Raw genomic sequence first — 16,245 nt, forward strand, 5'->3', positions numbered from 1 at the left:
ACTTTTCCCTGTCATGAATCCTGTTTATGCCTCCCAGTATCCTCTTGTCCTCAGGAGGATACTGAAACTGGATTTCTTGCTTATAAAAATGCTAATTAAAAATTCAGTTCCTCACACACTAGCTATACTCAAAGTTGTTTTGCCAACAGTGACATATGAAATGACTGACAGTCAAAATTTCAAACCAATAAAAGATAATCTTCCCTCATTACAAATGGTCATATATTCCTGGAAATTTCTGTGTATATTAAAATAAAAAAAAATATACTAGGTTTTTTGTGAAATTGAGTTATGTTTCAGGTTCTAATAGTTATGAACAAGTTTTTCACTCACCTAAATGTCAGGTTATTTGGTTATGAAGAGTACAGAGTTATTCTTCTTTGATCGAATTGTCCCCTAAGGTACAGGAAAACTGGATTGGCTTAAATGTCATCAGCATGTCCCCTTTTCTATCTTCATCGTGGCCCAGTGTGTGTCACATATTTCCAAAATCTCCCTGGGGTTGTTTCACCCCCATGGAGACCTCCTGCTCTAGAGTATTTTGGGCTCTGATATCATGAGTGTTTAGACAATGGCTGTTTGGTTCTAGTGAAAAATTTAACAGTTCTGGGATGGTTCTACCATGAAGGCTATAGCTGTAACCACAATGAGAAAGGGCCAATATCATACTGACAGTCAGTTTGCTTCTTAGGATGTTTAAACCTTAACCTTTTATTTTCTTAGATGCTACTACTAGTACTCTAACACCACATGCTTAGGAGCTGAGGATTCCTTTAGGCATTGCAAATATACAGAAATATGGATTATTAGCCACTCTCATAACAAGAGAATAGCAAATGGAGACCGAGTCTATGTTTAGAGAATGATGTGGATAACCTTGTAAGTTTCTTGCACATTTGTCCTTTGGAAATAGTCAAGTGGATATTTAAGGTTAAGAAACTTACATTTAAAATTTTATGTGTGGCTTTTCTTCATAGATACAAATAGCAATTTGGTCTTCATTCACTTTTCATTTAGGTACTCATCCAATGACAGTTTAAGTCCTTATTAAGTACCATGCACCATGCTAGCTACAGACACACAAAGATAAATAAAACAGGGATCCTATTCTCAAGAAGTTTATAGTCTAGTGGAGAAGACAGACAAAGAAACAATTAATTACAAAACAGTAGGTAAGTGCTTTAGCAAAGCACTTACCTACTGGGCATGTGGGGACAAAGAAAAGACCGATCTACTAAGAGAATGTGTGTGTGTGTGTGTGTTTTGGATGGTTTGTTGGGTAAGTCCCAAATGACTTCTTGGAGATGATGTTTATGCTGAATTTTAAAGTATGAGTAGAAGTAACAAGGGAAATGCATAGGAATGGGTGGGACTGGGCTTCTCAGGCAAGGGGGAAGAAGCATGAGCGAAAGCAAAGAGACAAGAAAAAACATGATCAGTAACAGAAACTACATTGGGGCACCTGGGTGGCTCAGTTGGTGGGGCGTTTGCCTTCAGCTCAGGTCATGATCCCGGGGTCCTGGGATCGAGCCCCGATTTGGGCTCCCTGCTCAGCAGAGAGTCTGCTTCTCCCTCTGCCTCTCCTCTTGCTCGTGCTCTCTCTCTCAAATAAATAAATAAAATATTTTTAAAAAATAAGGGAAACTATAAGAATTATGATGTCACTGAAAGTTAAATTTTGAGATGAGACTATGGAGGTAGGCTGTGAATGAGATTATGAATGCTTGAAATTCTTGTACTTGATCCTGAATGCAGTGAGGAACCATTAAGAGCTTGAAGTGTGGAATGACATGGTTAGACCTAACATTTCATTATGTTGTGAGAGAAGAAGACCACTTGGAAGGGGGTCAAGACTAGTGTGAAGTTAAAATGTTTAATTTACTGCAAAATCAATGTGGACAACAATTCTGTACCAAAAGTTTAAGTGAAAAGTTTAGTCACTTGTACATTGTTCTCTTGCTTTCTGGAACATAACCTAAATAAAAAATTAGTTGTTCATGAAAATGTTCTCCAGCCCATAAATTTCACTCTTTCTGCTTCCTATTATAATTTTTTTAGATCTAAAGCTTAAGATAGTTTTTGGTAAATAGGCAAAAGGGCACATTACTGTAACTGTAACATTCTTTTAAAAAATTAAATCCTTGTGGTAGTTTATAAATAATTTTGGCCTAACCAAAGCAAAAATGGCTTTATTTTTCCACAATAGTACTTAGTCTTCTTAGAATCAAAGTGATCATACACTTAAAAGAATCTTGAATTTTTATTTTTAAAGTAATTACTTTTATTTGAAAATATTTGATATTGAATATTGAAAATAATATTGATCTTGATATTGAAAATATTGAAAATAATATTGAAATATTTTATCTTATTTGTCAGATGGGCTAATTTACATTTGTTGTTTATATCTTTGAAAGTGTCAATTTGACATTTGATAAGCATCAAAAAGAAAAAGTAGAATAAGGTAATGATTGCTTAATGCTTTGCTAATTTTCAATATTGCATGTATTAATTTAAATTAATTTAAACGCATTGTCTTTGAGAATAAGATGAAGCTATAAAATTACCTACCACTGTATTTGACACCATCCCTAATTTAATTCTACTGAATCTCAGTTCCATTACTGAAATGTCTAAAAAAGATTTTTATTAGTATTCATGTTAATTTTTGTGAAGAAAAATTTTTATATATGTATGCACCCATTATACAGCACATGAATATATATGTCTATATAAGCATATACTTACACAAATATAAATAATCCATTGTGAAACTAAAAATAACCCTGGGTTCCCTGGAGCCCAGGACTTTAGTGATGATCTGGCACTGGGGACATGCCTAGAGCCTGGGACCATGAGTGTCAGCTTAGAGGCTGGGTACCAGGTGCTGGCTTGGCTCCTGGGACTATGGAGGGTGAGTTTCAACATTGTATCCACTCTTTTTCCATCTTTTTTTTTTTTTAAGCAGGCTCCATGGCCAGCATGGAGCCCAATGCAGGACTTGAACTCAACCCTGAGATTGAGACCTGAGCTGAGATCAAGAGTTGGGTGCTTAACCCTGGCACCCCTTTTTTTCCATCTCGTTGCTCCTCCTGGCCTAGCCTTTTGCCTAATCTGCAGGGTCCAAAGTGTCTCCATGCCATGCCCTCACTGGAGATAGTAGGAAAGAAAAAAGAGATAGGAGAAGATATCCCTTACTTTTTGTTAAGGGCAAGACCTAATCTCATACTCTGCTCATGTCCCATTGTTCGGAAGTTAACAAAGCTGGAAGGGAAGCTGAGAATTGTCATTACCTTGGGCAGCCATTTACCTCTAACATTTAGAGGTTCCGAGACTTTGGTGTAGATTCAGAGACATACGGAGATTCATTAATTTTTTTCTATCTTTATTGTGCCCTCTAGCTTTCCTTTGAATTTTTCTTGTCTTTTAGCAGGGTTTTTAAATGGTCTTCATAAAAATCTCACATGGTTCTTGTTAATTGTGTTTTACTCCATGGTACCTTTTGTGGTAAGTCTTTCATTTCTTGCAAAGTTTTGCTATACTTTTCACCCTTTTTTCTTTCATCAATGTCACGCTAGTCTCCTCTTAGTATTCATTGTTCTGGATTGAACTGTATCCCCTCAAATGATATTTTGAAATCCTAACCCCTATACCTCTGAATGTGACCTTATTTTGGAAAAATAGGGTCTTTACAAGGTAATCAAGTTAAAGTCATTAGAGTGGTTTCTGATTCAATATGACTGGTTTCCTTATAAAAAGGGGAAATTTGGACCCAGAAACAGACATGCTTAGAGGGAAGCTAATGTAAAGATTCACAGGGAGAATGCCTTCTGAAGACTGAGGATCCCATTTATGCCATCAGAAGCCAAGAAATGCCTGGGACCATCAGAAGCTAGGAAGATGCAAGAAAGAATTCCCTTCATAGGTTAGAGGGAAACTGGTCCCAGGGATACCTTGATTTCAGATTTCTGGCCTCCAGAACTATGAGATGATACATATCTATTATTTTGAGCTACCCAGTTTGTGGTACTTCATGATAGCAGTCCTAGTTGAGCTGGATTAATTATTGCATTGGATATTCCTGGATTAACAATTTTCAGGGGATTTATTTTTGTGTATTTGAGGAGAGTTGACAGATGGCCAATGTAGCATGTCAGCTTCGTGCCCTAATGACGCTCTTCTTTGTTGCCTCTTCAGAGATAGAGAGTTCCCACAAATGTGGCTTGACTGTGTGTGTAGCCCTACATTTTTAGTTGATTTTTACCAAATAAATCTAGGAAGGCTTAGGTTGCCAGCCCTTCTTACCTTAGTTTTTGCACTGATTTTTGCAAGCGTTGTGCTTACCATATAAGCAATGCTAATGGATATGTGATATTTTGGATACCAAGACCTCTCTCCTCTCTTTTTCTTTCACTTCTTCCCTTATGCCCCATCCCAACTGCTTTTATTAGCCCTATGCTTATTTTGGAGTCTGCCAATATATTTATATATTTTACTTAAAATGGAGTATGCAGGGTTTTCTTTTTTGTTGTTGTTCTTGTTGTTTTTGTTTTCCTGTTGCTTTTCTATGATTTATAGAAAGGGGAATGCAGATTTACCCAACCTTGTTCATGGGTGAAGACTCCGCATACACTTTCAAAGCTGTTGGCAGTGGTAAGAACAGAAATAGAAATTGCATAAGTCTAAGGGGTGATGTTGTGTTTTTCTCTTACCAGACATCAGATTGGAATTGTGGCAGATAATGGTGGCATCTCTTAAAGGAAGCAACTTTGTCAATTTGTGTAGTCACAGAAACATCACGATTCTGTTTCTCCCAAACACACCCCACAGCATCAACATGTAGCAAGTCTCTCACAGGTATGTCACCTTGGACTTCTAAAATGCTGTCAAAAAAGATATAGGTCTTGTCAGTTAATAGGGTTTCTGTGTTTTTTATTTAAAACTTCAGCAAAATAAGTGTTTCTGATACTTTTTGACTTGGAATCCATGGAATCTTTTTGCATTCTTTCCTTCAACAAATATTTACTGAGTGGTTTCAATATACCTAGTTTTGTTGCTGGAGGAGGAGATAAACAATGAACAGAGGAGACATTTCCATTCCTGCATGAAGCTCAATTTAATTTCTTTGAGAGGGAGTTACAGAAAAAAAAAATCTCTGATGGGTTTGTTATCAAAAGCATTGGTAATATTTATATTTTAGGTCTTTTTTTATTAGTTCCATCAATAAGATAGTGTCTAAGTCACCTTGTTAGTCTCTGGAAGAATTGGATATGTTCTTAAGTAAAAAAGAAATCATGATAGCACTGTTATGTTAAAGTTTTCATTTTTTTTTCTCTGAAGAATATTCTTCATGCTTCAGGAAGGTTAATATCACAAGATCTGGAACTGGATAGATTCAGATTCAAACCCTAGCTGTTCATGTAACTGGGAAGTTACTTAGGCTTTCTGAGATTCATTTTCCTCTGCTGAGAAATAAAAATAATAATACCAATCTTTCTAGCTTATTAGGAGGATTAAACATGCAAAACCATGTAAATCCCTTAGCATGGCACATAGGAAGAACAGTTTTATTATTGGTATAGTTATTTATGGCACTGTGCATTAAAGTTAGTTATATATTACATACTCCAGGTATGGCACCTAAGTAACCTCCTTTGTATGATCTCTATTGTATAGAAATTTTTAAAAATCATCTCCTCTAACCCATACTCTCACTTACTGCGTTCTTTATTTTTGTTTTTGTTGTTGATGATGGTGATGTATTTTTCATTCGATTTTTGTTTTGTTTTGTTTTGCTTTTCTCTGCTTCTTTTGTCTTTTGCCCAGTGATAGCCACAAACAGTCTTAGAAGAGTAGGCCTTATAGTGTAATAGTGTAATTCCTTTTTAAAATCTATCCTCCTTGCAGGCAGAAGATCCTTCTAGAGGCTGAGAGCCCAGCCTTTTATGATGGCCACAATTACCTGTGTAGTTGTACCCAAGTTAACTCTGGTCACTGGTGGTTGTTTTTGCAGTAAAATCTATGCCGTGGTAATGGATGTGATATATTTTGGATACTGGGTCACACAAGATGAGTTTTATTGTGTTCCCAAGCACTGAGTAGTACAGAAGCAATTCCAAATAGTGTCTTGGTTCCATGAGCAGTACAAGAAAGATGATAGAAATATTAATTTCAACTTCTCCTCTGGTAGCAGGCTCTGGTCCTGCACTCAGAACTACCTCTGTAATCAAAGGTAAAAGTAGATACAGTTTTAAGAACATCGTTATCAGGGAAGATGTGGGTGATGCCAAAGAAACAAGGACTACTGGGAGTCCTGAGCTCTGTTACAATTCTGGCTTTTTAAGTCGTCAGGTGGACTTGAGGGAATTCATTACATTTTCCCATTTCTTTCATCGTCTGAAATGTCAACTACAATGTGATTAAAGTCATGGACTCTGGAGCCAGACTGCCTTGGTACAAATCTTATTTTTTGCTACCTACCAGGTGTTGGACAAGTTCATTAACCTCTCACTGTTTCAGTTTCCTTATTTGTAATGAAGTGGTATCTACTTCATTTAGTCATTGATATCTAATCATTCGGATCTAATCATTAGGATTGAATGAGTTAATGCATGGAAAAATGCAAAGAACATAGAAAGTATGTACTTAGAAAGTGAGTAAGTGATTAAGTGAGTAAGTAAGTAAGATGACTCCCATGTCAGGCTGCCATATGGTAGGGGTCAAGAAAGTATTCAGTAAGACCATCACTGCAACCATCATCAGCAAGGCTCAAGAGAGTGTCAGTGTCCTCAAACTAAGGTGCTCTTCTACAGGACTCCTCATCTCCATCAGTAGGAACCAGGTGTGAGGCCCTCAATCGTTCTTGCTTCCCCTCCCTAAACACTCATCACCTTTCAATTACTTCGCACTTTTGGTGCATCAGAAAGAATGTCATGATATCTTTTATCACTGCTCATGGACTCCTAGGTCTCTTTCATACTCTGGACTCTTAATTCTAGGATTCTAGGCATTGCCTTTTCTGTCCTCATCTCCCCTAGGCCCACATCTGAAACCCTAGAATTCTGTGTGAATCATCAATTAGATCCTCTTTATATACAATCTCATTTATGTGAACTTTCTCTTCTCCTTTTGCTGTAACCAAAACATGGCTCAAAAAACCATAAACCAAAAACCAAACCAAACAAACAAAAAAACATGGCTCTACCTTCATAATAATGCATCTCTGCAGCCTTTTCAAGTGGTGAATGCTTCTTTTCCCAAGCCCCTCATACCATGGGGCCTGGAATTTTCAGGCATCTGAAGGCAGGCCATCTTCTCTTTTCCTTAAAAAAGACCCCATTTGAATCCCTTGTTATCAGATTTTACCATCATTATCCCTCCTAATGTAATCGTTTTATGACTTCCCAGGTTGCTAATCTTTAGTCCTTGAACACTCTATCGGTTAGCCCACTCTTTTCCCATCCAACATCACTCTTGCCATAATTTGGGGAAAATTCAACATTCATTTAGAAGATTGTACATTTGCTCTGGTATTGTAGATTGCTTAACCTCATTCACCCTCCTTGGCCATTCATTCTGATGTCCTGTCCCTTACTGCAAACTCTCCATAATCTCAATTGCACAGATTCTACTTTATACCCACTATCTCCCATTTTTTGCTACCAAAATAATTTGAACTTACATGACCACTGACCTTCTTTCTATAATCTTCCATCTTCCTGACTTGCTCTGCTTAAACTCCATGACTATTCATTATAATAGTTTTTTGTATAGATACTGAACTCCCTAAACTTATCCAATGTATATGTGCCCTTTATTCCATTTTTCTTGTCTATTCAAGGACACTTCCCCAGGTTTCCTTTGTGTTTTTTTTTTTTTAATATTTTATTTATTTGAGAGAGAGAGAGAAAGAAAGAGAAAGAGATTACAAGCAGGGGGGGAAGGGTAGAAGGAGAAGCAGGCTCCCTGCTGAGTTCACATAAATGAGATTGTATATAAAGAGGATCTAATTGATGATTCACACAGAATTCTAGGGTTTCAAATGTGGGCCTAGGGGAGATGAGGACAGAAAAGGCAATGCCTAGAATCCTAGAATTAAGAGTCCAGAGTATGAAAGAGACCTAGGAGTCCATGAGCAGTGATAAAAGATATCATGACATTCTTTCTGATGCTGAGCAGGGAGCCTCATGTGGGACTGATTCCAGGATCCCAGGATCATGACCCTAGCCGAAGTCTTTTTACTTTCTTGATGGTATCCTCGAGGCACAAATGTAAGGTTAACCAGCTGATCCACCCAGGCGCCCATCCTTTGTTTCTACTAAATCATCATGTTTTCCTCTCTACCAGATCATTTTCATCAATATTTAAATGTGCTGTGATTTCTCTAGTTAAAAAGAAAAAACAACTTTTTGGATCTTAGTCTCTCCCAACCATCCCCCCTATTATCTTATCGCCCTCCTTCCCTTTACAGAGAAACTTATTGAAAGTATGTTCTATGCTTTATATTTTCTTTCTTTTTTTTTTTTTTTATTTTAAAGATTTTATTTATTTATTTGACAGAGAGAGAGACAGCGAGAGAGGGAACACAAGCAAGGGGAGTGGGAGAGGGAGAAGCAGGCTTCCCGCAGAGCAGGGAGTCCGATGCGGGGCTCGATCCCAGGACCCCGGGATCATGACCTGAGCCGAAGGCAGACGCTTAACGACTGAGCCACTCAGGCGCCCTTTTTTTTTTTTTTTTTTTAAAGATTTTATTTATTTATTTGAGACAGAGAGAATGAGAGAGAGAGAGAGCACATGAGAGGGGGGAGGGTCAGAGGGAGAAGCAGGCTTCCCACTGAGCAGGAAGCCCGATGCGGGACTCGATCCCGGGACTCCAGGATCATGACCTGAGCCGAAGGCAGTCGCTTAACCAACTGAGCCACCCAGGCGCCCTATGCTTTATATTTTCAATTTCTCCCTCATTCTTTCTTGTACCTATTCCAATCAAGTATCTTTTCCCAGCACAGTGCAGAAACTGCTCTTAACAAGTCAACCAATGACTTCCATATTGCTAAGTTAGATGAAAAGATGAGGCCAATTCTCAATCCTTTTCTAACTTGACCTATTGTGGCATGTGACACCATTGACTTCTCACTTTTTATTTATTTTTTTTTTTAAAGATTTTATTTTTTATTTATTTATTTGAGACAGAGAAAATGAGAGACAGAGAGCATGAGAGGGAGGAGGGTCAGAGGGAGAAGCAGACTCCCCGCTGAGCAGGGAGCCCGATGCGGGACTCGATCCCGGGACTCCAGGATCATGACCTGAGCCGAAGGCAGTCGCTCAACCAACTGAGCCACCCAGGCGCCCGACTTCTCACTTTTTAAAACACTTTGCTTCCATAACACCCGTACCGTTTATTTTTTTCTCCTATATTTCTTTCTACTCATTTTCTATTTTCTTAATTTATTTCTCATCTCTCTGACTTCTAAATGTTGGAATGCCCCAGAACTCAGTCTTTGAAACTCTTTCTTCCCCTATCTATCCCTTCCCTAGATGATCTCATTTAATTTCATGGCTTTAAAAACCATTTATGAAGTTATAACTCCCAAATGTATATCTGCAGCCCTGAGCGATCCTCAGCGCCAGAAATTTATAACCAGCAACTTATTTGATATGTCATGTGGATCTCCACAGACATTTCAAGCTCAACATGTCAAATACTGTTCTTGATATTTGTCACTAAACCAGCTTCCCATAATGACATTTCCATTAATGACAATTCTATCTTTCCAGGTGCTCCAGGCAAAGATTTTGGTGTTCTCTTGGACTCTTCACTTTCTCCTCCCAGCCCAGTTGTGTTGTCTCTGTCTTCACAATATGTCCAGTGTTCCACCACTTCTGTCACCTTCACCACCACTTCTTCAGCCCAAACCTTCATCCTCTTTCCCTTGGAGTACTGTAGTAGTTTCTTAACAGCCCTCTTATTTCTGGCTCTGTTCTATTGCAGTTTAGTCTCAGAAGAGCTACCTAAGAGTTGCTATGAAAATGTAAACCAGATCACCTTACACTTCGGTTTACAACTCTTCAATTACTTGCAATTGGAAAGTCCACATGATCTCACCAACCTCCTCCCAATTCCCAAGACCTTTCTGCCAAGACCTTGACACCTTTCTCTATTTTACTTCATTTTGTTAATTTTAGAAAGAGAGAGAGAGAAAGTGAGCAAGGGGAGGGGCAGAGGATCAGGATCCCAAGCAGACTCCCTGTTGAGCACGGAGCCTGACACGGGGCTTGCTCCCACAACCCTGAGATCATGACCTGAGCTGAAACCAAGAGTCCAGGGCTTAACCTGTGCCACCCAGGTGCTCTGCTATCAGATATGTGTTTTTAAAAATATTTTCTCCCATTCTCTGGGTTGTCTTTTTACTTTCTTGAGGGTATCCTTGAGGCACAAATGTAAAAAATCTCTACGAAGTCCAATTTATCTTTTATCTTTTTTGGTTGTTTATGCTTTTGGTATTACATCTAAGAAACCTTGCCTAAACCAAGGTTACAGACATTTACCCATATGGTTTCTTCTAGGAGTTTTGAAGTTTGAGCATTTACATTTAGTTCTGTGATCAATTTTGAGTTAATTTTTAAAAAGATTTTAAAATGTATTTTAGAGAGAGAGTGCAAGCATGAGCAGGGGGAGGGGCAGAGGGAAAAAGAGAAAGAAGCAGACTCCCCACTGAGCGGGGAGCCCAGTGATGCAAGACTGGATCCCAGGATCCTGAGATCATGACCTGAGCCAAAATCGAGTCCAATGCTTAACTGACTGAGCCACCCAGGAGCCCCTTGAGTTAATTTTTGTATATGATGTGAAGTCAGGGTCCAGTTTGATTCTTTTGTATGTGGATATCCAGTTTTCACAGCACCATTTATTGAAAAGACTATTTTTTCCTCATTTAATTCTCTGGGTACCTTTATTGAAAATCATTTGACCAAATGTGAGGGTTGTTTTCTGAACTCTCTATTCTGTTCATTTGATCTGTATGTCTATCCTTATGCTAGTACCACACTGTCTTGATTACTGTAGTTTTGTAGTGGCTTTTGAAATGGGAACATATGAGTCCTTCAACTTTGCTCTTTGTTTTCAAGATTGTTTCGGCTATGATCTTTTCCATATGAATTTTAGGATCAGTTTGTTAATTTTTGCTTAAAGGCAGCTTGGGTTTTGATATAAATTGCATTGAATCTGTAGGGCAATTTGAATTATATTGCCATCTTAACAATATTAAGCCTTCAAATCCAAGAATGTGGGATGTTTCTCCATTTACTTTTTTCAACTGTATTTTGTAGTTCTGTGTAAAAGTTTTGAAACTCTTCTATTAAGTTCATTTCTAAATATTTTATTCTTCTTTTTTTAAAGATTTTATTTATTTATTTGAAAGAGAGAGAAAGCATGAGGGGGGGAGGGTCAGAGGGACAAGCAGACTCCCTGATGAGCAGGGAGCCGGATGCGGGACTCCATCCCGGGACTCCAGGACCATGACCTGACCCAAAGGCAGTCACTTAACCAACTGAGCCACCCAGGCGCCCTATTTTATTCTTTTTGACACTTTTGTAAATGGATTGCTGTCTTTATTTTGAATAGTGTACAGAAATACAGCTAATTTTTGTATATTGATCTTTTATCCTGCACTTTTGCAGAACTGTTTATTGGTTCTAATAGTTTTTGATGTGAATTCTAATAGTTTTTTTATGCAAAATCATGTCATCTGTGAATAAAGGTAGTTTGATTCTTCCTTTTACATTTTATTTCTTTTCCTTGTCTAACTGCTGTGGCTAAAAGCTCCAGTACAATGCTGAAGAGTAGTGGGGAGAAGAGGCATCTTTCTTTTGTTCCTGATCTTGGGGGGCAAAATTCAATATTTCATAATAAAGTATAATGTGAACTGTGGATTTTTCATAGATGCTCTTTATTTGGATGAACAAATTCCTTTTTATTTGTAATATTTTTTTCTTCTTTTCCCCATGAATAGTTGTTAAATGTTTTAAAATGCTTTGTCTGCATCTACTGAGATGATCATGTGGTTTTGTCATTTACTCTGTTAATATGGTGCATTACGTTTATTGATTGTTTTTGTTTTTGTTTTTTTTTAGAGAGAGACAGTGTGTGTGCATGTGTGGTAGTAGTGGTGGGGTAGGGAGGGGTAGAGGGAGAAGGAGAATGTTAAACAGGCTCCACACCCAGTGCAGAGACTGACATGGGCCTTGATCTCTTGACCCTGAGATCGTGACCTGAGCCAAAATCAAGAGTTGAATGCTTAACCGACTGAGCCACCCAGGCCAACCACCCACATTTATTGATTTTTGGATGTTAAACCAAACTTGAATTTTTAGGATAAATCCCACTTGATACAGTCCTTTTTATAAACTGTTGAATATGGTTTGCTAGTATTTTATTGATTATTTTTTCATATACATTCATAAGTGATATTGGTCTGTAGTTTTCTTGTGATGTTTTGTCTAGAATTGCTATCCGTGTAATGATGGCCTCTGAATGAATTGGGAAATATTTCCTGCATGTCTACTTTTTGGATATCATCCAAAAGAATGTAGTAATGTAATGTTGAAATTGTGAACTACCTCCAGGTAGTATACCGTTCACTGGGTCCGACAATACAGATAGTATATGGAATTAGATCACCATTCTGTGTGGAAACTTGGCCAAGATATTTAACATTATTGAGCTTCACTTTCCTCACCTGCAACATAGGATTATCAAATCTACACATAGGATTTTATAGAGTTTGATTAGTAGAATCCCTGGCATAATAAATACTTGGTATACGGTCACTATTATTTAAGAAACATTTTGGCCTACTAATCAATGGTAAGACTTACTGACCAGTCAAAGATTTTATTTGTACCCGGATTTGATAACTAAGTAGTATGATAGTGGTTGTATTTGAAATAAAATTTTCAATTAGTAGGAATATTTTAGAAGGTATTAGAAGCCAAATTTTCAAGGGGAACTGTTAGGTTTAGATTTTAGTTTAAGTTTTGCTTCTCATTAAAAAAGTAACTTGGCCTCCCTTTCCTCATCTTTAAAATGGTGCATGTACTACCATGATGGGTATAGCATTAGGGGTGACTTTTACTTTTCTCTAAAAGTAAAAGGCGGTCAAAGAGTGTGAGTTTCCTTTCTTCCTGTCTTTCAGAGATTGTTTTCCCACTGAGGCTGAATTTTACCAGATTTGGTGTTCCTCCGGGATGTTCTTCAGGGATTCCTTAAGGGCATATTTTCTCTATAATCCCTAGTCGTCAGTATACTTCCTATCAAGTTTATGGGAGAGAGCACTGCATTTTATTCTTTAGCCAGACTGTGCAATGATGGAATAATATTGTCACAGAATTCTTAGAAAGTAGGCTGCCTTTGTTGTCTATTGGTATTTTTTGGTTCAGAATATAGCACAGGGACTCTATCTAGATTGTCTGCCATAAGGCAGTTATCAGTTTTTAATTAGCCTTTTATGATATTTTCAAAAGTTTTATTGACTTGGATATGACAAATATAAGATGAGGGGTGCCTGGGTGGCTCAGTTGTTAAACGTCTGGCCTTTGGCTCAGGTCATGATCCCAGGGTCCTGGGATCGAGCCCCGCATTGGGCTCCCTGCTCTGCAGGAAGCCTGCTTCTCCCTCTCCCACTCCCCCGCTTGTGTTCCCTCTCTCGCTGTGTCTCTCTCTGTCAAATAAATAAATAAAATCTTTAAAAAAAATAGTTAAAAAGAATAAGATGATGTAGTGATGATGTAGTGTATGGTGATTAACATAACAATAAAATTAAAAAATAAGATGATAAAAATGGAAAAAACAATGGTCTCAAATGACTTGTTATTTTTATTTTACTTTATTTTAATTTTTTAAAGATTTTATTTATTTATTCGTGAGAGACAGAGCGAGAGAGAAAGGCAGAGGGAGAAGCAGGCTCCCAAGGAGCAGGGAGCCTGATGTGGGACTCGATCCCAGGACCCTGAGATCATGACCTGAGCTGAAGGCAGACACTTAACCAACTGCACCACCCAGGCGCCCACAACTTGTTATTTTAAAAATAACTACTTAGCAACAGGTTTATTTGTCTTAATTCAATTGAATTTTTTCCTTAAAACATTTATTTGTTTGTAGATGAGCTGTGGTTCTCTAGATCCTCCAAATGGGTAGCTCTTAGTTCTTAGAAACTAAGTAGTTTCTTAGAAAGCAGGTTCCTTAATTTTTCAATCTGAATTTCCAAGTTAGTCCCTCTTGCCTGACTTAAACCTCCCTTATTCTAATTAAAAATTTTAAAGCCCATCTTCCATTTTTGTCTTAAGAGGCAGGTCCTTAACCTTCTTGGCATAATATTAGCAATGACTATATAGAGAATCCCAATTTTGGTGAAATGGTTTTGGCAGGATGTTACTTTAGTTAGATCTGCCCCTCTTCTATCTTAACAAACACTGTGGTGAACTCTACAGAGCACAATGCTCACGATGGGATCCTGCAAAAGGAGGAGAGGTGGGCACACCAAATTGCAAGACTTGCTTCATGGAAAATGAATGAGGATAAGGCAAGGGAGTGATTGGCAAATATAGGAAGGAGCAGCTTTAGGAATTCTCCTAAATTGGGAGATTTTATTAAACGCAAAACTTGGTAATTATTCAGTAATTTATTTCCTGCATTTTTAAAAGAAATGGGTAAATAGCCTTCTTTGTGGAATTATGTTCATGTGCCGTGTCTAGAGACAAAAATTAACAGGCTGACGTTTATCTACAGTTACACATTCCATGTTATTCTCTGGCATTTTCTTTTCTTTTGTGAAATTTCTAGTTCTAGCTAGGAACTAGCCACAATGAAACAATGATTACATTAAAATCCACAGGAGGGAAAAAGATGGAAAAGAGTAGTACCCAATCTTAATAGTAGTTCTACTTTTCTGTAATTTTAAATATTCTTTGAGAAGTATGTTTCAATGAGTATTTATAATTTTAAAAAAATGAGTGCATTTTATCTAAATAAAGAAATCAAAAGGATGCATCAAGTACCCTAGTCAGTCTGTCTGTCTCCATTTTTTTGCAACATGTAGCAATAAGAGAATAATTTTAAAAATAAAAGTACTTAAATGTATTAATATCTGTTAAAGTTCATAAAGCTTGAGAATCTTGGAACAGTAATATACATACACACGTACTTACTACTAGGATTACTCTTAGATGATAGTCCCTGGTTTGTGAAAAAGTTTGGTCTGACATTTAGTAACTAAGCCTTTTTGCATGATACTGCCTTACCTCAACGAAGCCACATACAAATCAGGTGTAGAGAACTATGGCTTTTAAGTGTTAAAAAATAACTGGAGAAGATGGGTACCTAAAATATACTTTGACAATAGGAACAACAAAGCTTAATAAATCCACATTCATTTTCTATTTGATTGCTAAATATATAAAGAGTTTTTAGTTATGGTCCGCCTGTCTCACAGAGAAAGTATGATTATCTAAATATGTGCTGCTTTTTTTTTTAAAGTAATTGCTTACTCAACTCTGTGCTTTCTGTAAAATATTGCAAAATTGTGTGCATCTGCAAGTTAAAACCATGTAATACAGCAGGCTAAAATTGAACAGAATTTGATTGCAGACCTGACTGTTTTTCTTGGTTTTGTCAATAGAAATATAATGTGCTAGAATGTGCTCAGGATTTTTTGAACAATCCATGAAAGGTGAGAGGGATGTTAATCTCCACTTCAGCCCTGGCAACTTCACTCAAGTCCTTGGCATTCAGAATCAGAAGATAAGCAGGCTTTTGTCCTGCCCCAGGGCTCACCACCACACTCAGAACTACACCTGTTAATCAAAAGTAAATAAGGCAATGTTAGATTAAAAGAAAAAAAAAAGCCTAGGACCATAGATTAAATGTCAATGAAAAAATATAGGAGGTATTATATTGACAAATAAAGAAAACCATATGACTTGGTATCTTGTTCTGACTCTTCCACCATCTGGCTGTGTCACCGCCCTGAAGGGATCTCTCAAACTCTTTATGTTCCCTAGACTATAAGCTCCAGGAAGGGAGTGACCATATCTGTCTTGTCCACTGTTGTATCTCAATAACTACTACAATTACTAGGACATAGTAGGTGTTCATTAAATTCTTATTGATGAATGATCTGTGCTCTTGTCTGTAACATAAGATTTAACATAACCTACTGCAAAAAAAAAAGTGTTGTGACAATCAAATGAGAAATA

At 37.4% G+C, this 16,245-nt stretch overlaps 1 protein-coding gene across 1 annotated transcript in view; it reads right to left on the bottom strand.

Moving 5' to 3' along the window:
- Nucleotides 1–15,176: 15,176 nt before the first annotated feature.
- The window catches only part of RPE65 (retinoid isomerohydrolase RPE65), a 21,304-nt gene continuing 20,235 nt past the window's right edge, over nucleotides 15,177–16,245 (bottom strand). Inside the window, exon 14 of the mRNA XM_021678106.1 lies at nucleotides 15,177–15,843. Coding sequence (XP_021533781.1) covers nucleotides 15,692–15,843 — 152 coding nt within the window. The 3' untranslated portion in view covers nucleotides 15,177–15,691. The remainder of the gene's footprint in view (nucleotides 15,844–16,245) is intronic.

Source organism: Neomonachus schauinslandi, chromosome 4 (assembly GCF_002201575.2).
Source record: "Neomonachus schauinslandi chromosome 4, ASM220157v2, whole genome shotgun sequence".
Classification (NCBI taxonomy): Eukaryota; Metazoa; Chordata; class Mammalia; order Carnivora; family Phocidae; genus Neomonachus; species Neomonachus schauinslandi.